This window comes from Eretmochelys imbricata, chromosome 10 (assembly GCF_965152235.1).
Source record: "Eretmochelys imbricata isolate rEreImb1 chromosome 10, rEreImb1.hap1, whole genome shotgun sequence".
Classification (NCBI taxonomy): Eukaryota; Metazoa; Chordata; order Testudines; family Cheloniidae; genus Eretmochelys; species Eretmochelys imbricata.
Window position 1 is genome coordinate 71,904,283 of NC_135581.1, and position 26,512 is coordinate 71,930,794.

At 42.3% G+C, this 26,512-nt stretch overlaps 1 protein-coding gene across 1 annotated transcript in view; it reads right to left on the reverse strand.

The window, feature by feature from the left end:
* Positions 1-26,512, reverse strand: part of AKAP13 (A-kinase anchoring protein 13) — a 143,883-nt gene that overhangs the window by 75,849 nt on the left and 41,522 nt on the right. The window contains exons 3-6 of the mRNA XM_077828001.1: positions 21,023-21,104; positions 13,265-13,401; positions 3,641-4,005; positions 474-527 (exon numbers count right to left, since the gene is read on the reverse strand). Of these exons, the coding sequence (XP_077684127.1) occupies positions 474-527; positions 3,641-4,005; positions 13,265-13,401; positions 21,023-21,104 (638 nt within the window). The remainder of the gene's footprint in view (positions 1-473; positions 528-3,640; positions 4,006-13,264; positions 13,402-21,022; positions 21,105-26,512) is intronic.

Consider the following 26,512-nt stretch of genomic DNA (forward strand, 5'->3'; position numbering starts at 1 on the left):
TATGTTCCTATGTGCCTATCCTGGAGATCTAGGGATTTTGATATATTTTAAAGAATAATTAAAGTGAACAGACAAATAAACAATTACTTGCCCATTTAAATTCAACCTCCAGTCCTAAATATATTTTAATAATAATTTTTATAATATAATCTTTTATTATAATATAATAATTTTTATAATAATATAATATTTTATTATTTTGTTGGATGCTTCCAATCCACAACGTCCAATACCCTTCAACCCACCCCCTCAACTAGAAGCCCTAGAAAGAATGACTTTGCAGCTTGCACTGAAGGTTGTAAAAACGGGGCTGTGTCAGGCTAAGGGTGAGAGGGATGAAATTGGATGTGTCTCTCTGTATCAGACAAATGTTCCGAGAAGTACTGAATCTAAACTGGATTAACTAACATGAGAGTATGAAGTTAGTAGACATTCAAATGCAAAATGGTTAGTCAAGTTAGTTGGCTCTGTACCTTCTCCTATGAATGGGAGGCTTCCTTATACCATCCCCCAGAACTCGCATTGAACTGAAAATGAATCATGGAAAGTGGTCAGAGATGAGAAATGGAACCAAATGAACAAATGACAGCTGAAGGGAAAACACCCATTCTTCCCCCCCGCCCTCCTCCCCCAGAAAACAAACAAACAGCAGAAGGAAGGAGTGAAAAGGGGAGTATAAAAACTATAGCACTTAAGGGAGCAATGTGTCTCCTGTGAAGTTATCTTTCTCCCTCTATTTCACAGTAAGGCCTTGTTACCAGACAAAGTATCACGGCCACTGACAATGGTTTCACATAAGCAGGTGCCAATCATGGGTCAGCTGCATGTGTAGACAAGGAGTAACTAGTCAGTGCTAGTTCAACAGCAGCCATTTTTAGCAACCCTCACCTCTATGTGGTAGTGTAGACAAAGTCTAAAGGACCATCAAATTAAAAATCTAATTTTTTTCTTTCCTTCAAAAGGGCATTAAAAACACAGCAATTAGTGGCAATCTGAAGGCATGTCAATGCCAAAAACATGGTGTGTGACTGCAGTTCATGGAGACATCCTCGAGCCAGCTATAATCTAGCTAACTTGGGCACAGGCGCAGTGACACACGGCAGCACGATTCCAGTGTGGGCTGGCCATCTGAGTAATTGCCCTGGGTTCCAAGTGGCCTTGTACATTCCACCATGAATCCTGTACTGCTCCAGTACCTGCACCTGAGCTAACTAACTAGGTAAGTTGGCTGGGTATGTCCATCTGAGCTGCAATCCACCTCATGTGAGCTGTATAAAACTCAGTATGAACTCTAAGAATTACCAAGGATGAGCATGCTCCACTGGAGCCTTATAAGTATTCTTCAGGAGATTTATAAAGGAACAAAATGTTTTAAAAACCATATTTTAAAACATATTTAAAATGCTCAACAGATTTTGTCTTTCTTCTTCTTTTAATAAAAAAGATTATGCTCCACTAATTTTTTACGATAGAAATATAGAGAATATCAAATCTGTTATTCCCTGCTTTTGCTAGAGGACCCGTGGAGGGAGGGTAGAGTCTCATATGGGCAGCTCTCTCAAGGCCTGATCCAGCTTTCATTATAGCCAATGAAAAGACTACCTTTGACTTGAATGGAATTGGATCAGGCCCTCAGCCCTTAACTGAAGGGATGGAGGAGTTAAATCCCAACAAAAGTATTCTAGTTAAATAGTTATTAGCAAAAACCAATCAACCAAACAGAGATTTAGGTTTGAATAAAACTTAATTTTCAGGCCTTTATGCATCATAAATAAGCAAAAAAGTGAAAAACCCCAACTGGTTTTCCCTTTGCAAGTCACCTTTCAGCCAGACATACATCTTGTCTATTGGTGGCTATGTACGTGAAAATATGAAAATAATTCCTCTGTTTCTCTACTTAAAAAGGAATATATCAATCATTTACAGTAGGTATATTTTCCCATGTCACAAACATATCCATCCACCTCTGATTCAGAAGTTTTTAACTCCATCTGCTTAGCATTAGCTGTAATTGCCAACTATGCAGAGTTTACTACCCTCAGAAATCCTTACATAATAAGTTGAATACATAAAAATAAATCTTTCTAAATGAATTTATGAGTTCATAAACTCAGTCTGTCATAAACCGGCTTTGATCTCTGAAGTTGCCTCTCTCGCTGTTTTAAAATATTGGTGTGATTTTATTTGTGTGTGTGTCATCCTGGGACCTGGAAAGAAGTCCAGGAAGGGGTGACAAAGTCATATAACAAAACAAACAATGCATATAACTTTCCGAGTACTGAATGGTTTCTCAAGTTTAGCTTTAGAGGAGATAAAACTTATAATTTAAGGATCTATTATTTCTCTTCAGTGCGTGCAAATAACATTTAGAAATGTCAAGGGGATTTATGCACATGCATTAAAGGGTGACTAATATCTCTAAATCAGGGGTCACCGAACTCTGCCCTCTGGTAATTTACCAGGAACCAAAGGACACCTATTGGTTTTAATATAATGCAGACAACTCTGGCCATGTTACTTGTTAATACGGAGCTGTGACCCATGAAAACAACAACTCCCAGCAGTCAACTGGATGGGTTCCAATTTGACTCCTGATGGACTTGCAGTCTCCAACAAGCCACATATCCATACTGCAGATGAGGGTGGTATCCAATATATGTGACTTAGGGAACAAACTTTGACTACCCTGGCTCTAAAGGGATGTTGGTCCTATTAAATCAACGGCCAAACTCACTTGGTTTCAACAGAACCAGGATCTTAAATGACTATGTAAAACTAGAGTAACTTTTGCGAGGTGTAAATGAAGAAAGGCTGATGCGCGTAAGAACATGCTGGAAACAAAGGGAGTCAGAGAACTTGATAGTTACTCAGAATGTAGAGGGCTTACTCCTAATCAATTACTTTATGGGTGGAATTTTGCTGCAACTGGAGATCAAGGGAAGAGTGGTCCTGGAAAACAACATTATTTCTTTTCACAGTAGTTGATGTAAAGAGGTACATGGCAAGCCTTGCCTTTGTGGCATTCCCTAGTCTTTTCTGAAAGGAGAGAGAGCAGAGGGGGAAACTGGAAGAATACCCTAGGCACAGTGTATAGGTCTGTCCACTTCATTCTATATGCAATTCTATCAGGAGTCAAAAATAGGCCACCCCAGTCCCAAGACTGAAGGTCTATCTTTTTCCATTACAGCCTTACACCCTATACAATACCTTAATGTAAGAACCCTACTGATTAATAGTGGCTATGTTTATTCTGTGGTCACCTAGATTTAACACTCAGATAACCTTTCCTTTAGCAAAACCCTCTGCATAGGAACAGGTGGTGATAATTCACATTAAGGACTGGTCAAGGTGTTTCCATTCACTTCAATGGGCTTTAGATAAGGACCTAAGTCCTCTGAAAAGCTAAAATATATTGTAGACATAAAGTACTTTTAATTCAACATGTAATTAAAATCAGGAAGATTAGTTTGTTTGAGGGTTATTTTTTTTTTGGTAGTAGGTGGTTCTCTCTCTCTTTCCTCAGAGTTCATAGAATGACCTCACTTTTCTGTGTTTTTGCACATCCTTCAAATGCCAACCACAAAGCCCACATGCATGTGCTTGTGTATGTATAAACAGCTTTAAACAACCCTTCACTCACCTCCTGTGATTGATTTCTGCCTCATTGGCAGCATTCTTCCCTGGCCCCCAGCTGTGCCGTCGGAATGGTGACAGTGGTCGCATGGAATTTCTTAAGACAGAGGAGTGGGTAGGCACTTCTGTAATACTGTCCATCTCTTCTTCCATCTCGCCTGAGCCACCAAGTTCACTCTCCCGTCCCCCTGCGGCTCCCATGTTAATGCAGCTGCCATCCACAGTGTGCCTCTCCTTAGGCCTGTTGAGGTTTAGAGCATGTGGAAGGGATATGTCACTCCCAAGGGAGGAATTCCTCTCCAAAGACACTGTGTCATCTGCTGATGAGCTGTAACTGGTGACATCACAAGCACACGGTTCCTCTTCAGGCTGCTACAGCAAAAATAAAAACATGAACCTTAGCTAAGAGAGGTCTCAACTGATAGCCCTGGCCAGAGCCAGTCATCACAAAAGCTAGGCCTGTTTCTTCTTTTTTGCGTAAGTCACCCTCTACAACTTTGCTCTCTTGTCTTATCCTACCCAATAACTCATCCTGCTATTGTAAAGTTGGGCTCCCTACTCAGTTCTGCCAACACAATCCAGTCCTGACACTACAGCACTTCCTGCTATTCTACTAATGTCACTCTCACAGTTCTGTCAATGCATCGTAACCCTACACTGTAGCTTCTCCTGCATTTCCAATCCTAAAGCCTTTTACCAGGCAAAGATTTGTAAGCCTGCCAAATACTTATGTAGTTTAAATGATGGGCACAGATGATTGCTAGGTCATATGACTTCAGTCAGCAAACTCAGTCCTCTTTGTATGAGCTGAACCAGATTTGTAGCTTCTAGTCATTACAGCAGAAAGGCTAATGTACTGTTCCACTGCACCATACAGCACAAACTGAACATTAGTCAGTAGCATAAACAAACACACACACACACACAAAAGGATTAGTCCCCTCCCCCAACCACCTTCCATTTATCAAAAAGTTAATGTCAGGATTTTCAGCATTTGTCAAATCCAACTATAATTGAAAAATACTGTTCCACAGGATTGGCCGCCTTGTGGGACGGGTCTTTATTCATACTGTAATCTTGGGTTTAGTTTGCTCCAAAAGCAGTAAGTGGAACCCAAGCTAGCTCTATTTGGCTATCGGCCACATTCTGACAATACATCCTAAAGCAAGTCTGTGATTATCCTGTGTTCCCAGTGGCTAGTATAAAAAACACAAGCATGTTGATGATATCACTTTCAGACAAAAGGCCAAAGTGGAAGTTTCAATGTATACTCCTGCAGAGCCCAGCACTGTATCATTTAAAATAATAATATTCAGAATGATCCATCCAGTCGTATATAATGGACTATTCACCAAAGCCACAGTGGCTAACTGCTTTCAACTAGCAGGCTCACTGATACTCACCAGGAACTAAGCATTCGAGGAGCTGCAGTCTGTCAAATCTCATTTGCAAAAAGATAACAGAATACCAAATTCAATTGTCAGATGAGAGATGTGCCTTTACAAATGCAACAGACAACAGGGATGAACATGAACACAAACACCATTACCACATTCCCACTATGGGGCATCTCAAAGTCCAGCATTGTGGGCTCTTTAAAAATCAGGCAATTAGACCACTCCAGAGCCTGCATGTTTCTGTTCTGCATTTGTACCAGAACAAAAATATCAGCTAAAAGCTGCTATGGCAATTAAAAAGGGAGTATGAGGTGTTTGAAAACAGTCATCGGTAAAATACTTCAAAATTTACTGACAAGTTTGGTGGGCGTTAGCCCTGCTTCTTGCATCAGTTTAATGAGCACAAGATACATTTTTTAAGACATGTATTAAAGAAATGCTTCCACATTCTTACCCCCAAACACATCCATCAAAAGCCAATATCCACAGAGGAGACTGCATGAGTAATACTTTCCCCCCACACTGTAAGTATATATTTTTGGTTGAAATAATTCAGTGATCTGTGTGTCAAGATAAGGAATATCGGCCATTAAAGATAATTTTTGTGTAAATATATTCCAGTGACAAAATTATGATGTAGTGTTAGAAAAAGTATATTACAATATATTATTAAAATGCGGTTTGGGGTGAAACAAAACAAAAACAGAAAAAAACTGGAGAAGCAGCCTGATAAAGTCACTGATTTTTTTTTTTTTTTACATCATGGATGGTAGCTAGCATTTGCATGTCATGATGGGAGTTTACTGAACTGCCTAAATCCAGACAAATTACTTAGTAGTTATGATGAGAACAATACTTTATTAGAGAAGGAAATAGTTGGTTTCTTTTCCGGGTCACAGGAAGCTGTTGTCATAATTAGGGCAGTGTCACTGAGGGGAAGGAAGATTGCATCCTGACTGACCACCAGAAGGGTGCCGTTAGTTAAAGGACATTAATCCTGGATGCAAAAGGAATGCATATAGTGTGCAATTGCTAAATTACTATGTTTTGCTGTCTACCTCCAAAACAGGCAAGGGGATTTTTATTTTCCAAATGGAAATAATTTACTAAAACAAAAGATCCCTATTTTAAAAAAATCAGAATTACTTTCCTTCATATATGCACTTGCTTGTTTCTTAAATTACAGCTGGATAGAATCAAAATATAATTTAAAAATGCGAGATACATTTGGTTCATTTATGGTTTTGCCTTCATCTCTTAGACTGGTTTAGTAAAAAAAAACAAGGTACAAGTTGCTTGAGCCTGCAGCGTACAGTCATGGCTCTAATATCCCTCCTGTTCTTCAGGAAAAGTTCTCCTAAATAACACTGATTTCCTATTTTAAAAAAGACACTCCCTTCTTGTAAGACAAAGAATTTTAAAGAGCCAAAACTAACAGGGACCAAATGTGGCCTAGTGGATATAGCACCAGACTGGGACACAGGAAACTTGGATTCCATTCCCAGGGCTGCCAATGGGTGATCTTGAACAAGACACTTCACCTCCCTGAGTCTCAGCTTCTCAGTCTGTAAAATGGTGATAATGATACTGACCCCTCCTCTGTAAAATGGTTTGAGATTTACAAATGAGAAGTGCTGTTTAGGAATTATCATTATTGTTTAAATGTGAAATAAAAGTTAAGCTGTCCAAGCGATCTGTCGGTCAGATGTGAATCCAATTCCTTTCTACATGAGGTCAGTGCAAATAATATTATTATACATACATCCCAAGGTGCTTTACAAATTATATACATCCAGTATCACTGAAATGCAGCCTCTTCTGTGGTGGTCAAGGGCATTCAGTGCATCACACAACAGTTTGGGGAAGGAACGTTTTCGCTAAGGGTGCTGTGAAAAAACCCTATTCTGATAAAAAGTACTCTCTTTAATATCCATACATAGCAGACAAGAGTTAGCTTTTAAGGAAAAGCATAAAACAACTTTTCAGCTCCAATGAAGATTAACAGAGGAACTAAACAACTGTAGGAGGCTCACCTTTTATTCAGTGATTTTGTTTTACCTAAAAATTAACCTCATTGTTGCTGTTACTGAGTTAAATACCTTTAAAATATCTGTTGGAGTGGGCTGTTGTTTCAGTAATGGAAGAAACAATCTGTCAGCCAAAAAGGTTTCCTGCTCAAATTTATTCTTCAAGTTTTGAGGGTTACAGTTACAATTAGAGACACAAAACATGGTTTTACATAAACTAAAAACAAACACACTCAGAGCAGAGTCTGGGTGACAGCCCATTCCCAAGACAATGGAGTGTTGGTTCCTGGCTTCTCAAGCACCTTCCTTTCCTTAACAAGCTGTTCTTAGCGTGTGGAAGCCTGATTGGGCCTTCCTTCCTAAACCCAGCCTGTAATCCGCACGGTCTAAGGAAGTTAACTTCTTGTTTGCCGAAAAGCAAGTAGGGCAGGGATCGGGCAACCTTTGGCATGCAGCCCGTCATTGGCCTAGGGCAGCAAAACGTGGCCAGTGGGATCTGCGATCGGCCGAACCTGCGGACGCTGCAGGTAAGCAAACCGGCCCGGCCCGCAAGCAGATTTCCCTGACAGGCTGTGTACCAAAGGTTGCCAATCCCTGGACTAGACCCATCATGTCTACTCTCCCTAATTTGAATAGCTAATTAGAAAACCATAAGAGCTGCACTAGGAATAACAATGATAACTGAGTGCTTAAAAACGAGAATGGTACAGCACAGGGGATTGTACATGTTGGAAAAACCTGTACAAAATTTCAAAATTTGGAATGCAGAAAATGTCCCTCCACTCCATGAACAAAACATCCTCTTTTAGCCTCACTTATCGGTTGCATGTAAATTCCCTAGATAATGATGCAAACGCAGAAAGCAACACACACAACACAACGCTGGAACCTCTCAATATCACAAGCCCTTATAGTCATAAGCTATTCATCACCACCACTACACAGAGGGTTTTTTTTTTTAAATTTAGCCATCACAGTAGATTAAAAAAAAAAATCTATGTTAACAGAACTTGTAAACTGTGCTATGCAACCCCACTGTAGTGGCAGGTCCAGACCACTATTTCTTCCAGCTAATGAACTGAGGTGCTCAATTCTAACCCTGCTGATGACCCACTGTTGGGGGTGATTACTAAACTAGCAATGACCGTGGCTCCCAAGTGTTAGCTAATTAAAAAAAACAAAATCCCACATCATCATACACTAGCTCCTGGGAACTTTTTAAGGACAGCAGATTAATTAAGGTGATGGGAATTTTAAAACCCCAGAATAATGTCATGTGGTCTTAATATGTGCCAAAAAATGGGAGGGTCTTAACATTAAATTTAGAAACAGACAGTTTCCTTTGTTTTGTTTATGCTGTTGTTCAGGGGAGTGTGGAAGCTTCTGGGGAAAAGAAAGAGATCATAGATGAAGGAAAAGAAAATTAGTGAGATGGGGCCATCACCCATGAGCAAGTCTTTGGGAGAATCCTAAATCGTATTAGCATTTTGGGAAGTGAAGGCCAAACTGTCTACTCATGAAAATGATCATTGTACATCTCTATATATCACTGACTCCCTGTCTACTGCCCAACTGTGTGCAAGATTGGAAGCTTTAGGATATACTTCACAGGATTTCTCTTCCTTTTCTAGTTGTATGCAGTGTACCACAGCTTGTAATTGTAAGACTGCTGTGTGGCTCAAAAAAGATAAGGAATAGAGTCTCAGGTGTGACCTCTGGTTCTCAGAGGTAATCTGCTTAATAATATTTGCAAGGGCAGGTTCACAAGCTGCATAGTGACTTTAAGTGTCAATGGGAGCTTAAAAGCTAAGATGAGCAAGCAATACTAGTTATGCCCCAGGAAGATAGAGTTACACAGACGACAGGAAATTACCTTAGACAACATTAATCATTCACAGAAGAGAATGTTGCAATATCTGCCTACTGCACAGATAGCTCTTTAGAGAAGGAGGAGGAGGATGACTAGGCTATGGGAATAAACACTAGAATAGAGCCTGACATTTTGCTGGAGTCTTAGGGCTCATTGTGTAAATGACTCTTGGATGCCAGCAACTGCAAAGTATCTGAAGAAACAAGTCGTGCTTTGATGATAGGGCCTCTAACTGAGAAGCTCTTGTTTCTTTGGCGCGTGATGCTCAACCCTGCATGTGCCAATCAGAACAATATAGGAGATGGGTAAAACACACAGTAATGAGAACATATATACACACACCTATAGTCAGTTGCAGTCCCAGGCATCTCACAGAGATGGACTGCTCAGAGGACCTCAAGCCTCTGGAGCCCCTGAACAGAAGCAGGGCTTAAAATGGATGAGATGTTAACAATCTTGTGGAGACTACAAGAATTTCTGATGTTCACAGGAGGCTCCATATAGCCATGGGCCTGCTCTGCCTACAGTTTCCTGACTATATTAAACAACTAATATTGGATTTCCAGCCAGTGCTATCGTTCACTTCACTGAGTATTTGTATAGTAACTCTTGCTATGAAGAATGGACGTTTCATGCAGCAAACAGCTGCTGCAGCAAGCAGTTCAAGTGTAACTCCATCCAAAGGAGAAACAGGAACTTTAGAATAATAATAATCAGGAATGGGGCAAAATCAAAGTGCTCGAGGTTTTGAGACCCTCACATGCTCTTTGTTTTGTTTGGGTTTTTGTTGTTGTTCACACAAGTAGTTTACAAACTTTTTTCTTCTATAGTTTAAATGTATTCCTCTTCCCCCCGACTCCACCGCAATTCAATTAAAACAATATTGACCTGGATAAAGGGAAGCCTGTGCTCGTTACTAGGGACAGAACTACCTCACTAGCTCTAAGAAAGACCGGCTATAAGCAGATGACCTACAGTGTACGCTGTGCTTGTTCACTAGGATTTTTCTCTCTTCTTTGTTCCTTTTTTAAATTAACTCTGTATTTATTTTTCAGTCTCTCCACTTTCCACTCGATTTTTTTTATCCCTGCACCTTTTCCGCAGTATTTCCTATAAATTTAACACAGACCCTGATACATAAGAACTGGTGTGCACATGTCACAGAATTTCTAGCCTGACCTGCCTGTATTTTGATAGTCTCTCTCCCCTGCACAAATTAGAGTTTGTCTACACTACCAAGCGGGGGTCGATCTAAGATACGCAACTTCAGCTACTTGAATAGTGTAGCTGAAGTCGACGTACTTAGATCTACTTACCATGTTGTCTTCACTGCGGTAAGTCGACAGCTGACGCTCTCCCATCGACTCCGCTTGCGCTCCTTGTTCTGGTGGAATACCGGACTCGAAGGAAGAGCCCTCAGCGGTTCATTTATCGCATCTATACTAGACGTGATAAATCAACCCCCGCTGGATCGATCACTGTCCACCAATTCAGGTGGGTAGTTTTGACAAGCCCTTAATCTTCAATTCCTAAACGAGAACTCATCAACATTTGGGACATGAATTGAGAGAATGGTCTAGGATATACTTAATAAATTTAACCCCTTGCTGTTTGTGTACAAACCTGACAAGAAGCAGGGCAGTGAGCAGATTCTGATTTTTACAATGTTTACAACATTTGCTGAATGAGTTCCGTGAACATTATGGGTAGCTCATAAACTATTTGCTGTGACTACCACTCAGGATTTGCTATGAATAGCTCTCTATTTATGCTGTGTCTTTGGTCACCTAAGTTACATGATCTTGGCTGTGCTCCAGAGCTGGATGACTCCCAAACCCACACACACTTTCAAGATGGCCATTCAAACATCAATACTTGTGTAAATGCATATTTTCACCATCATTTCTCTGAAATATGTCAATATTCACAGCACTTTCCATTTTGAAAACTTATTTATGGACAAAACATGCTGGTACTAATGTTTGTGAAAAGTGAGCAAACATGGCCACAAATGCCATCTGATTGAGTTCAGCCCTCATTCGAATGCATGTTCAAAAACACTTTCTTTTTAAAACTGATTTTTCCCATCTCTAATTCCAATCTCTTGGAAAAAAAGATAAATGAAAACCAGAAAAAGCTACTGAAAGCTTAATGGCATTGATGAAAGTTTCTGGTATTTATAAATATACAATGGATAGAGGCACAAATGTAGTAAAGAGGTGCCAGACATATAGGAAGGAGAGAGACAGGGAAAAGGGAACCCTTCTGTTTAGATTTGGAGGGTTAGCAATGGGGAGACAAAAGTGCTTGTAAGGCAGAGGTCAAGTAAGTCATTTCAGGTTTGAATAAGCTTCCAAACTAAATTGCTAAACCTTTTCAGTTGTACTCATCCCTAGATGCAATACACTGCATAATGGGAAAGACTCAGAATACTGATTTGGTAAGAGCTTCCCATTCTGCAAATGAAACAATGATCTCAGTACTTGCCCTGTTGCTGTAACGTAGCCATCAAAAAATCATATATCCCACATGCCCACTTCCCTCGGCCCCGCACCTTGATGTTTCCTTCCCCTGTGACACTCCTGCCATTTTGGATTACTGTGTCATTTTGAGACTCCATTTTTGTGGGTTATATTTTGGTAAACACACCCTATAACATGGGGGGGAAAGTAAAACGTTTTGCCATTATATACTTTAACTCCCCACTGCCACCTCCATGAACAACGTTATTAAGATCAGACTCAAATAATGAGCAATGCTGAACTCTGTAACTCGTGCAACTCCCTGAATGGGAAAATTGGAGACAATGCTCTGCTCTGCCCGGAGCAAAGCCCTGTATAGAGACAAGTCACCCCTCCTCCATTTCGCGAGTGAGATGGGAAAGGGAAAGGCTGGTGAGCTCCACGCCCTGCCACTTCATTAACGGTGACTTTCCAGTGCATTTATAGCACATGAGATCACTTAGCCCAGGCCGTGAACTTTCCCATTCTGTTGGAAAACATTCGCCATCATCTGCCTTGATTTAACCAAAGGAGGCATTCAGTTTGTTAAATGCATTTCTCTGGAAGTTTGCATGAAAATCGCCCCAACTTCCCGTTACTCAAGACAGGAAACACATGTCTGCATAGCAGGTAGACATGGGATGGCTACAGATGATATATAACAACCTGTGAAGAATTCTAAGCTTCACTATATACACAGATGGTTGTTCACAGGAGCCTAGCAAGCCTTCTCATTCTGGAGCCATTTTTTTCTGAGGCACCCTTTCACCTGCTATGCTATCCTTTCACCAGGTAGAGTGGGTGACGGCAAACAGCTTAACATTATAAATCGGTCAGCTGGAAGTATTTGAGGGTGGGTGGTTTCTGCTTCTCAAGATATACCAGGCTGTCCTGGTCCAGGAAGCAGTAGACCCAAGGCAGATTCTGAAACAAACCAACTCATATTTAAGAGTCTGATCTTGTATCTTGGTTTTGACCCTCATCCTCGTCAGGCCAATGATGACTCTCGGGATGTTTGGGCCCCACAGCAAACTGGAAGCACAGTCACTCAAAAACATCCAAGAACTAGAGCTATTACTGTCACTTATATTGCTACTGCCTGGCAATGTTACCATGCCACTCAGCACTGTTCAACTGGCCCTCCGTATCCAGAGTGAGTGTTTTCTTCCTTTTAACATACTCTCACTGAAGTGATGGAATCACACTGGTTCTCCAAAAAACCATAGTATACAGTGCCGAGGAGGCCAATGGAAAGCTCAGTGTTTTGCAGGAGGTCTCTGTTTGTAGGAGAAAATGTAACGCAGGACAGTGGGGTGGGAGGAGGTATTGTTTCATATTCTCTGTGTGTATATAAAGTCTGCTGCAGTTTCCACGGTATGCATCCGATGAAGTGAGCTGTAGCTCACGAAAGCTCATGCTCAGATAAATTGGTTAGTCTCTAAGGTGCCACAAGTCCTCCTTTTCTTTTTGCGAATACAGACTAACACGGCTGTTACTCTGAAATTTGTAACACTGGATTTCATAGCCTCTGTGCAACCCTTATTAGAGGCCTTGAAAGAAAGTGTACCTTTTCAACTCTTCCGGTTGTGTTTGATTGATCTGCAGAAAGTTAAAATCAAATTATTGCCCTTTAAGGAACCCTGCTGGAAATCAACAAACCTTGTGCAAACCACAGCAAACATGTCCCTCTTGAGCATTATCGTAGCTGTAGCTACACAAGTTGCAGTTACTTATCACCAGTCGTTACATAGGCAGAACTCCCCCAAAATCAATGGGGAGGGTCGTCCGGATCAAGGCCCCCCGGAGCGGTAAGCTGGCCTTCTGAGACAGCCCTACCTTTCCAAAGACGATGTCATCCATCCCATCGCCAGGCAAAGGGAAGAGTTCAGACTCGATTCCAGTTTCTCTTTTCAGGACACCCTGCGATGAGGCACAGTCTCCACTCAGCCCATCCTCCAGGAAATGTTCACATTCTGGGGAAACAACAAAACACCAGAATGAGTGACAACCTGGCCTTTTCTTTTGCAGTCACATGCACCCACCTCTCATTTTTGCTGAGGTACAAAAACAAACTCCATAAAATCACTAGAGAGGGCATCATACCTGCAACTGGTTGTGGACAGCAGCACTGGTCACGTCAGCTACTTGCTATTGACTTATTTACACAGGCCACAAGTGTGCAACCCACTTTACAAACAAGTGTTTGTGTCACACTCTGCGTGCACCTCCCAGAAAGTCAGAGCAGGCTTCTAACATTTTATTCAACAGTTCAGAATGCCTTCTTTAGCACTTCCCAGAGTCTGTCTACACAGCATGTGGGAGGGTGATTCCCAGCACAGACAGACATACACACGCCAGCTCTGCTACAGCTAGTGCACTAAAATTAGCTGTGTGGCCACAGCGTCACAGGCAACAGCTTGGGCTGGCTGTACAAGGACAATCCCATCCGAACCCCTGGCTACATACTTGGGTGGCTAGGCCAAGCCGCTGCTTGTGACGCTGTGGACACACTGCTATTCTTAGCAAGCAGAGCTCGTGCATGTATGTTTATCCAAGGTGGGAATCACCCTCCCAGCTGCTGGGTAGATATACCTGAAGCGGCACAAGTGCATCTGTGTAAAATCAACATGCCTTGAAAAACACATATTCGTACCTGTAGTATATGCTGCCGGTACATATACAGTATACATTTGGGGACCAATTCAGACTCCATTGAACTCAATAAGGGGCTTACCTCTGACTTAAATGAGAGCAGAATTAGGCTCATATTCACTAGGCATAAAGCATCTGTGAGTGAAACGTGTGCTCCTCTTTCTCAATATCAGAGAAAGTCAATTCCATTTAATTCCTTAAAGCCAAGGTTAGGATTTATTTTGTGCTTAGCAGGAGAATTTGAGGATGATTTCCCACATCTTGGAGAAAGGTAGGCTCTCTTAAGAGATTAAGTTATTTAGAATTCATGTATTTTTTAAATTTTGTACTTGCACCTGGAATTTGATCGTTAGAGACATTTTATAAATTAAAAATAAATCCATTTCAACCTAATGCATGTTTTCACAAATTGCCTCTACCTTTCATTATCCTCGTGCTGAGCCCAGGATGAACACCTAGAGTACAGCTGATCTGAAAGGGATTACCTCCCCTCCATAACTTTTTTAAAAGCTAACAAAAACGTTAGTTGTTGTTGATATTTCAGTGCAAAATGTCAACATTTCATTCAAAAACTCAAAACCTGAAAATCAAAATATCTTCAGCCTTTGGCAACCAAAATATGTTTAGCCAAAAACCGAACAATTTAGTTTCTATTTTTTTTATGAAAAAAATTGAAAATCGTTGAGAAAAGCAGGCACTTTCTATGAACATTTTCATTTTAGCAAAAAAACCAATTTTCCATAAAAATATTTTTAACTAAAATATTGTTTTAGTTAAACATCTGGCCGTAACCTAGGCAGATAAACACATTTTGATGGTATCTGCTTGAATGAAACATGTATTCACTTTTAAATTACATCTATCGTGCACAACCCTCAGCTGTGTCATACTTATACTCTGTGTAGCTGAGGTGGGTTTGGGGTGGGGAGAGTAGCCATAAGCCACCTTTGTCTCTACCTTGGGCCAGCCTGGGGCTGAACCTGCCCCCGACAGCTCTACTTCAATAGTAAGCCTCTTGGAGCAGGGACCATCTATTGCTCCTGTGTTTGTACAGCGCCTAGCACAACAGGGTCCTGGACAATAAGTAGGTGTCCTAGGTGCTACGGTAATACAAATATTATTACGCCAGCTGTAGCCAGCCTCTGCACAAGGGATAAGGACTATCAGAGGAAACAATTTCCAAGCAAGTTGCACTGCAAAGGTCTCCCACGAGCCTATGTTCACATGGTCCTAATTCAAAATTCAACTCTAGCTAAATAGTGCATGTAAACTCAGTACTTCTCAGCTGATCGAGGGGAGTTCACTCAGTGAGTATGTGACAGGAGAAGAGATGCCAAAATGAAGGCTGGCTGCACTGTATAGTCTACTGAGTCACTGAGGGATGACTATGTTGTGGTAGTGACATGCTTGGCTTTTGGTGGTGGTGGAGAGAGAGCACTAAACAGCCAACCATCCGCCCCTGGCACCAGCACTGAGTCATTACATCCAGGAACAGCATGGGTCCACCTATTTCCATCTGTGTCCCCTGGCGGCTAGTGGGAAATGGAGACAGCTTGATAGTTATTGCGCAAAAGAAGAATAGCAGAAACTTCAAAGAGTATGAAAAAAATGCTCTTTTGAAAGCACTCAGATACAACGAATGCTTCCCTAGAAAACGGTTTTCCACTAATGGAGATTAAGATGTTCCCTGTGGTACTGTAATTATGCTCAAGAACAAAAATAAGGCTGGAAACACCAATAATCCAGAGAGGAGTTTCCAAACCACAGAGAAAAGGAAAAGTACTTATTGTACTAGGTGTGGCTGTTCCCCACTCCTTCTCCCCTTTTAGTAACCCGGAAAATCTGAACCTCTTTTCCACAACTTCGTGGGGGGAAGAGAGAAAAGGAAAAAAGAGAAGCTGTAACAGACTGAGAGCCAACATCCCGGTCAATCCAGCTGGCAGTTTAACAGAGCATGTCCACATTCCAGACGGAAAAACAAACAGGCCCAGAGACGTTCTGATGGAAAATTCACAGGGAAGCTCCAGATTCGCCAATGGACGGATACCTCGCCCAGAAAATAAATCAGAACAGGCATTAAACCGGACTGCAGGGCCAACAGAGGGGCATGAGAGGGTGGAAGAGGAAGGAGTTTCTTTCTTTCAAGAAACAATGGGGGGAGGAGGAACCTGACACATACCTCATCCCAGCTGTGCTGAGAACTTTCCAAATCCAAAGGCTGTTTGGAAGAATTCTCTCCCCTTTTCAGGGGCACTGTATTTATTGATTTTTTTAAACTGTACACATGTTGCACAATTTGGGACTCCACACTCCTACACCATAATCTGATAAACCCTGGTGACGACACTATGACAATGCCTTAACAGAACTAGATGGATGACTCTCATCACATATACGTCATGTACTTACTGCGGGTAAATGATTTATAGTTTAACTCTGCTCATACATGTGTGTGTCTCTCTCTCTCCATGGCGACGCATATGAAAATAAAATGACACTGGGTGCATTTTTATGTGCATCATATGGAGACAAATACAAATCAAACTAAAAACCCATGGGAAGGAAAATTCCAAGCAGTTCACTGCACAGAATTAACACAGCATCATCCCATCAAAATGGGGGAGAGTTAAAGGAAGGAGAAGGCCTAGCCCTCTAACTGAATGCTTACACTGAGATCCATGGGGAAAATCATAGATCTCAATGTATTCAAGCAACCTATATGTTTTTTATAAGAATATTAAATGAGAACCTTTCTATAGGTGAAAAGAAAAGGAGTACTTGTGGCACCTTAGAGACTAACAAATTTATTTGAGTATAAGCTTTCGTGCTCAAATAAATGTGTTAGTCTCTAAGGTGCCACAAGTACTCCTTTTCTTTTTGCGAATACAGACTAACACGGCTGCTACTCTAAAACCTTTCTATAGCTGGTTGTTTTTAATGATCCTATAAAATTTAAGTGAGCTCTGGCTCTACTAGCAAATTTGATAGGATTCAATTCCATACTGTACTCTTGGAGAAATTCTGTGCCACTGCAAATGCACAGAATGTATGTGCCCCACAGATTTCTTTGCTTCCCTGCAGAAAAATGACTTTTGGATGGGGAAGCAAAGGGAAGCCACATGAGCTGTCATGCAGTCCTCCCCAGCAGGATGTTTTGAGTGCCCAGGGCAGCCGGCAGAGAAGTAAATCACTGTGGGGCAAGGGGAGGGACTGGGGAAGACACGGCTGGTGGCTACCACCCTGCACTGGGCTCAGCTGATAGTCCCGGTTGGGCTGAGGAGGACGGGACTTCCTCTTCCCTTGCACAGCATCCGGGGCCGCATCAAACCCACCCCCTGATTTCTCCCCCAGCTGTAGGAAGCTCTGCAAACTCCTCCCCCATCCCACACTTCCTGCAACCATTGCTTCTCAGCTGCAGGGGCAGGGATCACTATACAGGGAGCTGCTCCTGCATCTGCCCAACCTCTGGGCATCGAGACCACCTCATACCCAGACCCTCCCGCCCTATCTCACCCCGCCCACACCCAGAACCCCCCCGATGAGCCCCACTCCCCCAGCACTTGGAGCACCTCAACGAGCCCTCCACACCCGAATCCCCACCCTACCGAGCCCCAACCACCCACACCTGGAGCCCCACTCCACTGAGTCCCACTCCCCCCAGCATCTGGATCCCTTCCAGAGCTCCCCACACCTGCACCCCCCGCTGAGCTCTATCCCCCCTACACCTAGTTGTTCCCCCCGCTGAGCCCCAGCCACCTTCACCTGGACCCCCCTGCAGTGTCCTATTACAGTTGCACCTAGAACGCCTCAACAAGCCCCTGTGCATCCAGATCCCCCCCAGTCCTGGTTCCCCCACTGAGCTGCCCACACCCAGATTGCCCCACACAGAACCCTCTCAACCCACACCTGCCCCCCCCCACACTAAGCCTCTCCACACTTGGATCCTGCCTTGCTGGGCCTGCTTGCCCACACCTGGTATGAGGGGCAGGGCTGCGGGGTGTTTCTGGGGCAGGCCCGTTATTTGCACTGTGTCAGAGTTGGGTGCAACCTCACAGCTGAGTCTGAGATCTCCTATCTCTGTGCAGCCAGTGGACTGTGCTCCCTAATGCCATGATGGAGCTTCCACATTTATTTGACAAATAAAACTTGCAGAATTTTAAAATATTGTGCGCAGAATTTTTAATTTTTGGTGCAGAATGCCCTCTGCAGTAATATTGAATTCTACTGGTTGTTAAGTTAATGTCTGTAGAACTCTATTGGTTTCATCTCTGTCACATTCTGTCAGACCTTTGCCTAAAGGGGAGAGACACACCTGCATTCTTCCTTGTCCCTCCGCCCATCCCGCAGAATTGCAGCTCAGTCAGGAGCTGTGTTGCTACTGTGATCCTGGAAGTGTTTGTGCAGTAACCACACCACTTCAGAAAGGGACAGAAGCTGGAGTACATACACTGGCTTCAGAGACGGTAACACCAACACTCCCACAGTCAGATCAGTGGTAGATTTGGTGTGCCCTGTTTTCATTATTTATGGAGTAATGGAGTGCTACGTGTAAAGGCATTTTGCAAACACACAGAGCACACAGGCTCTGCCTTGAGGAACTGAAAATCAACTTCACAGAGGCAAATACAATCCATAGGGAAACCACATATGCAAAAGATGGCAAGCCACGTTGGAAGGACTTATGAAAGAAGTGCAACTGAAAGAGGAGGCTGAGTGCATCTTGGGAGTGCTAGGCCGTTCTAAGCATAGCGGGACATATGAAAGAAAATATAGCTGAGGGTGGTTAAAAGGAGACAGAAGAAGCAGCTAAGAGATAGAATTATTAGGAGAGTAAATGGGGGTGAAATTCAGATGAACTTTGAAAATGCACGCAAGGAGCTTAAACTGACGTAATAAGAGACAGGAGGGCAATGAAAGGATTGATGCCCATCAATCTGGGGGGACTCAGGAGTGGAATTATTGACTGTTTAGATTATGCTTATTATCTCACTGATATGGTGGATTACTGTCAGGTGTTTTCCCAGGGAAAGTCTAGTTTTTAAAAGAGTTTTATTTTATCTAATAGGGGCCAGAAGCTGAACCTGGATAGACCCCTGGTCACTTAACTATCCACATCACCCCCTCTTAACAACACTTTGGTCTTGCACAGAGAGTGAAATTCAAGGCTGTATCCTCAATGAAAAAAATAGTTTAACTAATTTCACTTAAGAAACATCTCACATTTTTGAAGCAGATGATGAAGTTCCAATTGAAGGAATGCATGAGCTTGGGCAGACACTAGACTGTTGTGAGACTTCATCAGGACAATTATGTTGCCACCTCAGGAAACTGCAGACATATAGTTAGGGCTGCAGGTTTGTCACTTTGCTGAAAACATCACAGATACTCTAACTTCTCTGTTTGGCTGTGACTTCCATGCAGGAAGGCTCCAGGTGGGTTGTGACAGAAGGGTGGCAGGGCCAAACCTCAGCAGCTCTGTGACTCCATGAGCCAAACTGCAACACACACAGCAGGGAGCGGGGCCCAACCCCACAGGACACAGGAGCCACTGCTGCCCGGGATAAGTGTAGGGTGGGCTTGCTCTCAACCCCAAGGCCCAGCCCTGGGACACAGGAGCCACCGCCGCCTGAAGTGAGTTTGGGGTGGGCTTGCTCTCCAGCTCCCTCTCCCACCACCCCTCACCCCAGCTCCACGGCCTTCCCTCCTCACCTGGCCCAAAACAGGGTTGCAGTGCTGGGGTGGTTCATTTGTCAGGGTTTTTTTTTTTTTTTTTTTTTTTTTTTAAATAAAAGATCATGGAGCAGTCACTAAATCCGTGACCTTTACTACATTGATCATGAATGCTCTGTGATCTTTGATAAAAAGAATTGCGGTGACAAATCTTCAGAACTACGTATGGATTTGCAATGGATACTTCAGTCAATGTGTTGCTTGGTCAGCATGCCCAGGATCCACCAGACAGCTCGCTACTTCGCTCCGGGATCTGATGCGAGGGGTGTCATGACACGACAGTGCACGTCTAAGTGCATTATTCAGCAGGAAGCAGAGGCAGAACATTAATGCACTAACCAGAGTGCTGCTGTTGGCCAATAATGCACACTCAGGAGAGTTAACCCTTATCTTCCAACTCATCACGGAAAACAAGGTAATACCCCTCCTTCTCCACATCTCAACCCTTCTTCAAGTGTAATTTCTTTAATGAAAAAAAAAAAAAGCAAGAAATGGCCACTGTGAGAAAAGTCCACTTCAAAGCCACCATTAAGGGACCAGAAAAACTACTCCAATTTATGCTGTTTTAAACACAAGTATTAGAAGACTGGAAACGTTCCCTCTTATCTGGGATATCAATGCACGCTGAAACAGGCCAGGCTAGTTTTTCTGTCCATGTGGAAGGAAGAGCAAATATTAAACAGGATAAATGATCATAAACTCAGCACTGCTCAGGGGCGGGGGTGGGAAAGATGGCTTTGAACCACCTTTCTTCTTCCTGAATCCTGGGAATCAATGGAGGCTGCTGGGTGCCTCATACTTTTGAAAGCAGGCTACTGATTTAGGTGTCTCAATACGGATTTAGGAACCTAATTTGAGGCACCCATTTTTTAAAGTCTTGGCTATAATCTATACACCCATGCGCCTCTAAATTTTATTTAAGAATCAAATGAGTGAATAAAATATTTTAACACAGAATTGCATCATGAGAAGATGGGCTACGTAGCTGGATGTCTCAGTACCAGTCATATAAGCACAGAAACAATGGGCTAATAATTACATGTGCCCTTTTCGCCAATTTGTGCATGTTTTTATTTTATGGTGATGGGAAAGAGGAGAGAGAGAAAAGGAGGCAAAGAAGGATAAGCCCTTGGTAGAAGGTTAATTGTAAGGAAAGAGGCTGGTGTCTCAGCTCCTTGAACAAAGGGATTGGGTGCACAGCGTTCTACTTACCTCTAGATTCATGAGTTTGTGTTGGCTCCAGCAGTGATGGATCTGAACATGGCTCTATTGAACACCAGCTTTCACGGTTTATCTGAAAGAGCAAAAAGTAGGCCAAATAAATAAATGTCGACAGTGAGGCCATTTTAGGGAGTGCACCGCTCCTGCTTTAAGGGCATAGTGCTCTTGCTGCAGGGAGATCTGTCCGAACTTTCCCACCAGTGGCACTGTGCTGATTTGAAGCTTTTAGGACCATTTCCACTTTCCAGCACTGAGAAAGCAACGTATTAAGGTCCACAGCTCCATTACCTAGAGTACTTTGGCCTGCTTGAGGCTTGGGGGCAGAACAAGACCTGTCAGTCTCTGGCAGCAGGGGAATTCCCCACTCCCCAGTAGTTCCCACCATTTGAGACAGCCCCCACAGCCTAATTAATTTAATTCCACTTCCCCGAATTACAGATTGCGTTAACTATACTGTGAGGAAAAAGCACAATGATTTCTCCTGCTGCACGGGAGGGGACATTCCCCTTAGTGAGATAACACCACTTCTTTGGGTGCCAATGTCCACCTCTGTTTCCTTTTGCCTTTGGATTTTCTTGGTCTAGCTCTGAGGAATGGTCTCAGAAGCTGGTAGGGCCTCAGCTGCTGCAAACACTTCAGACGGGGAAGTGGAGCTGAGAGGAACAATCTCCCCAAAAGTCAAACGCAGTCCTGGGATTCGGCTGGGAATCAGGCACGACTGAGCGAAACTGTTGGTCACTTGAATTAAAAGGTTGGCCTTTTTCTTTGGAAAGTTCTGTAGCAGGGAGGGCTGGGGGAGCCGCCAGGGAGGCAGAGACAACCAGAGGGAACTTCTGGGGGCAGGGCATTACGTTGCTGCCAGTGACTGACACCAGAGGTCTGGTTCTGTCCCTAAGCTACAAGCAGACTGAAATATCCATTGTAATGGATCCTCAGAACTTAGCAGAGAGAAGAAAAAGATGATGCAATATTTTATCACACTTCAGCGCTCTCTGCCACTAATGTAGAGAACGTCAGAAGGGTGGGTTTGGAACTAGATTAGGACATCTGCCACCTCTTAACTGACCAGTGCCATAGCAGAGCCAGCTGGTAAAGTGACAGAAGTAAAAAAAATAAAATAAAAATCAGTGTTAGGCATCCTGGAAAAGCATTAGGCATCCTGCTCTGATGTCCTGGCTAAATCTTACTATAATATAATTACATACAACAAACAACCCTAATGTTATACGGCTTTCCTATTGCCTCCTGGGCCAAAAGAATCTCAAAATTAACTCACAAAGTGATAGGATATGTGTTTGTTTTAAATGGCTAATGAAATGACCAAACATACTAGATCATTTCCCAAGATCAGGGAGAGATCCTGCTTGAGTGGACAGGAAGGATGACACAGTGTTTACAGGTTTACTTGCATCTGATGAAGTGAGCTGTAGCTCACGAAAGCTTATGCTCAAATAAATTGGTTAGTCTCTAAGGTGCCACAAGTCCTCCTTTTCTTTTTACAGTGTTTACAGTGCTAGCTTTAGACTCAGGAGACCCAGGCTCAATTCCCAGCTCCACTTCCTGCGAGTCCTTGGGCAAGTCACTACTCACTCCGTGCCTCAGTTCCCCCACCTACAGAATGAGCATAGCACCTCAGGGGCGCATGCTGAGGAGATACAATAAAGATGCTCAGATACTACGGTAATGAGGGACACAGAAGAATCCAAGATAGAGTGGGAACCAGAAGCCCTTTAAATATTTCAGATTTCACATACGTGCAACCAGTCTAAGTGACGGTTACAATGAAAAACACAAGACATTTAATATTAAACACACATAGACTGGCCATGAGGCATGGTGGACGTGGGTGAGGGGAAAGGATTGGCACAGTCCCATTCATAGATATCGAATACCTGGGAAACACTGATGCACAGCATATAATTAAATGGTTTATTAAAGCCTGTAAACATTATATAGACCAAGTTAAATATGCACTGGTTAGAAATTGGGGTTTTTTAAGTGTCTGATTCAACTCTGCAGGAACAAATGTGGCAGCAAGGTTGATAGGCTGTGTCCAATACAGAGAAGTTGCATCAATCCATTCCTGGATTTACACGCATATATTTCACAATTAAGAACATCACAATAGCGATAGTTAAATACCATAGCAATATTCTTCCACTCTTCCAAGTCAAACGAGAATGTCTTTGGAACTGATACGTAGGCTTTCACTGACAAATCTAGAGGAACTATCTGCAAACACACATGGCAACATAAATTCAGGTTTGCCCAAGCTTATGTCTCTGAAGAAAATCCATTGTGGTCATTTATTTGTGGTGTGGGACCAACCGTCTCTCCCTTCAATACTAGCTTGCACCTAACCTTCTCTTGCAAATATTGGGCCTGATTCTCCTTTCACAACAATTTCACACCGGTGTATCTCCACAGAACCAAGGGAATAACACCCAATTTACATCAACATCAGGGAGAGGAAAATAATACCCAACGATGTCCTGTCCTACAAACAATGCTTGGAAAACAGACAGGGTGTTTGCAGAGCTGATCACGAGACTGAATAACTTGCACTAAGTTGGATTAACATCATTATCTATCATTTTCTCTTTTTCTATCAGAGTTAGTTGAATAAAATCACTGCAAATTCATTACAGATTTTGGCAATTTTTTCAACAGATAATTATTTGTGATTTTTCCCCATTAACCAGCCAGCTCCATCCTCTCTAGTCTGTGGCTTTTCCAAGTATTTAAATTGTTGTATTCTAAAACTAATTAATAAAAGTAAGTAATGAAAGGGTGCTACTGAAGGGAGACCTTAACAAGCCTGTGTAACCCACACACCTTCTGGGTGTGGTGGTGTGTCCCATCTAGTGGCACTGAGACCACTTATGGAGAGAGAGAAGGTTAAATGAGTCTGCTCTATAGCCTTAGCTAAGAGGCCGTTGGCTTTTAGCTTATGCAGTAGAGGCTCATGCACTAAGCTCCAGAGGTCCCTGGTTCAATCCTGCCCGCTGATGACCAGGGTTTGTTGGTGTTACACCTGCTTTTAGAGCTAATTTGATATATTCTGTTTTTATATTACACCCAAGTATTCATTTAACAGCACTAACACAGGAAGAATATTTATTATGCACCAATATAAAAACAAATAAAACTACTTGTGTAAATGAATGCTCTCTACACTATAGAAAGCCAAAGCAGCAGCATTTGAGAGAAGATGGCTCGATGATCACAGAAACTGGGTGATCCAGACATACTCAAAACAAAGGGCTGTCCACTTAAATTTCCTTACCAGAGCCCCTCTTCATCCTCATCAAAACCCAGCCCAAAGTTTACATTCAGCGGTGACTGAATATTGAAGCACTGGGTAGACAAGTGAGGCTGGTCACACAAAATCAGTCTCAGCTCTACCTTCCTGTCGCAACTTAGAGATTTTATCATGGACACCAAACCATTATCAATCACTAAAACTAATTCGCCCCAGTCTTTCTGCTTCTTTAAGAGGGATGCTAGGAACAGGAAGGCAGACTGATTTCTACATAAAATTCAAAGCCCTTCTTTCCCTCTGCACCCACACTGATCATAGCTTGTTGATTTTGAGCTGCCAGAGGTTTGCATCTTGATTTGCTAGTGTGGGAGCAGAGATAATATGGCACCATTTAACAGCAGAAAATCTGCAGCATTCTCTATGGACAGAGCTTCAGTATGCAGACTTTCGGGAAAAGGTCAGCAGGAAGCCAGGTATTTTTACATACACTGGATTGAACCTGCTTAAGACAATGAACGGATCTAGGAAGCTCCTCCACAACAATTAAAAAGTGTATCCCGGAGGGTTTTGTTTGTTTGTTTGTTTTAGAGCTGTATGTACAGGACCGGAGTGTGGATATGGCAGAGTAGCAGCCAGCTCAGTACCAAAGAAAACTCAATTAGGCCGGCACCAGTGTGGATGTGCAAACATTGCACTGTTAGATTTTTCTTTCAGGGAACATGTGCGCAGTGGCTTCCAGAATCTCAGAGCCAACTTACTGCAGACATTTAATATAAAATCCAAAGCAACTTAATACCAAAACCTCTGTGCAGAGTAAAAGAAAGAGGAGACATAAGACAGTCTGCTAGACAAAAGGGGCTGTTAAGTTACATTCTGCACCATGTGGGAACAATTAGTGACCACCAGCTCTTATTTCTTTCAGCTAAACACAGAGATCTTTCACTTTAAAGATCCACAATGGCGTCCTCCCTCCCTTTTCCTGTGCTCATCAATGTGTCTCAGTGGAGTTCTCTAACATCCTTTACTGTAGTCAGTAATGTTCCACTTCACTGGCTCTGTTACTTCTTCTCAGATAACTTTTTAAACACTGTCACTTTCCTCTTCTGCTGCAGTTTGTGTCTTTTCAAACAAACAGCCACCAGACGTTCCCAGGGGGCTCGCACTTAAGCAGTAGATGATTAGGTCCATCTTCATCTCTCACTCACATCTACCCCTCTTGCTGGGGAGTGCATCAGTGTGGCCCTTAGTGTTTCCTTTCCAAGAGAAGAGTTATGTTAAGTGTCGTTAAGATCAACAGCTGTCATAACAAATGCCATCAAAAGCTGGATTGTTGGCAAGACTCATGCACGTTAATGGTGCTAGGTTGAATTGCAACAGAGCTCTTCAGGTTGCACACCACTGGCCACATAGTGAGACAGCAGTGAGTGCTCCTGTTTAACCATACCTTAAATTCCCCAAAGGAGCGACTCGTGAGTAATAATGACTAAGATACGATAGTTGGGGCCACTATAAGATGTTTTAATGGAGAAAGGTCTCATTTCCATTCTATTCTCAAAGTGAGAATAACTACAACTACACACATTATCTGGACATCAGGAAGCCTTCCACTATTTAAAAGGTTTGCAATTTTCAACTTTTGTTGGCAGTGTGATAAATTAAATTTACGTATCTCGGAAGAAGAGGGAACCAGATAATTTTAGCTTTAATTTCTTGAAAATCTCTAGTAATTTGTTTTCCCTCTTTATTATTTTAACATAGTCTTAAATTTACAAGTAAAGTTTCTCTCTCTATTTTATTTTTTAAAATCTCCCATCCTTTGAGTTCTGTCTTTCAACTCAGAGCAGGACACTACTACGCAAAGAGACATGGCTCTAAAGAAAAAAAATATATACTGTTAACCTATTCATTTATATTCAGCGGATATATTAGTAAGTACTTAGGATACCTGAGTATTAATTAGCACTAGAAAAAAGATCTGAAATGTCTAATGGAGAACAAATATAGCTGAACAAAAGTTACTTGAAAATTTTTCTGATTTTAAATAAGATACTATTTTACTTCAAATGTTTTTCTCATTTGATTAATATTCAGAAATTGTGCAATGAATTTTATGTTAAACAAATGCAAACCTTAGTCCTGCCCTCACATTCATGGAAATATCCCGGGGTCCTTATTATTTCATCTGAGGAATTTGCAGAAATCACTGGAATTAAATTTTA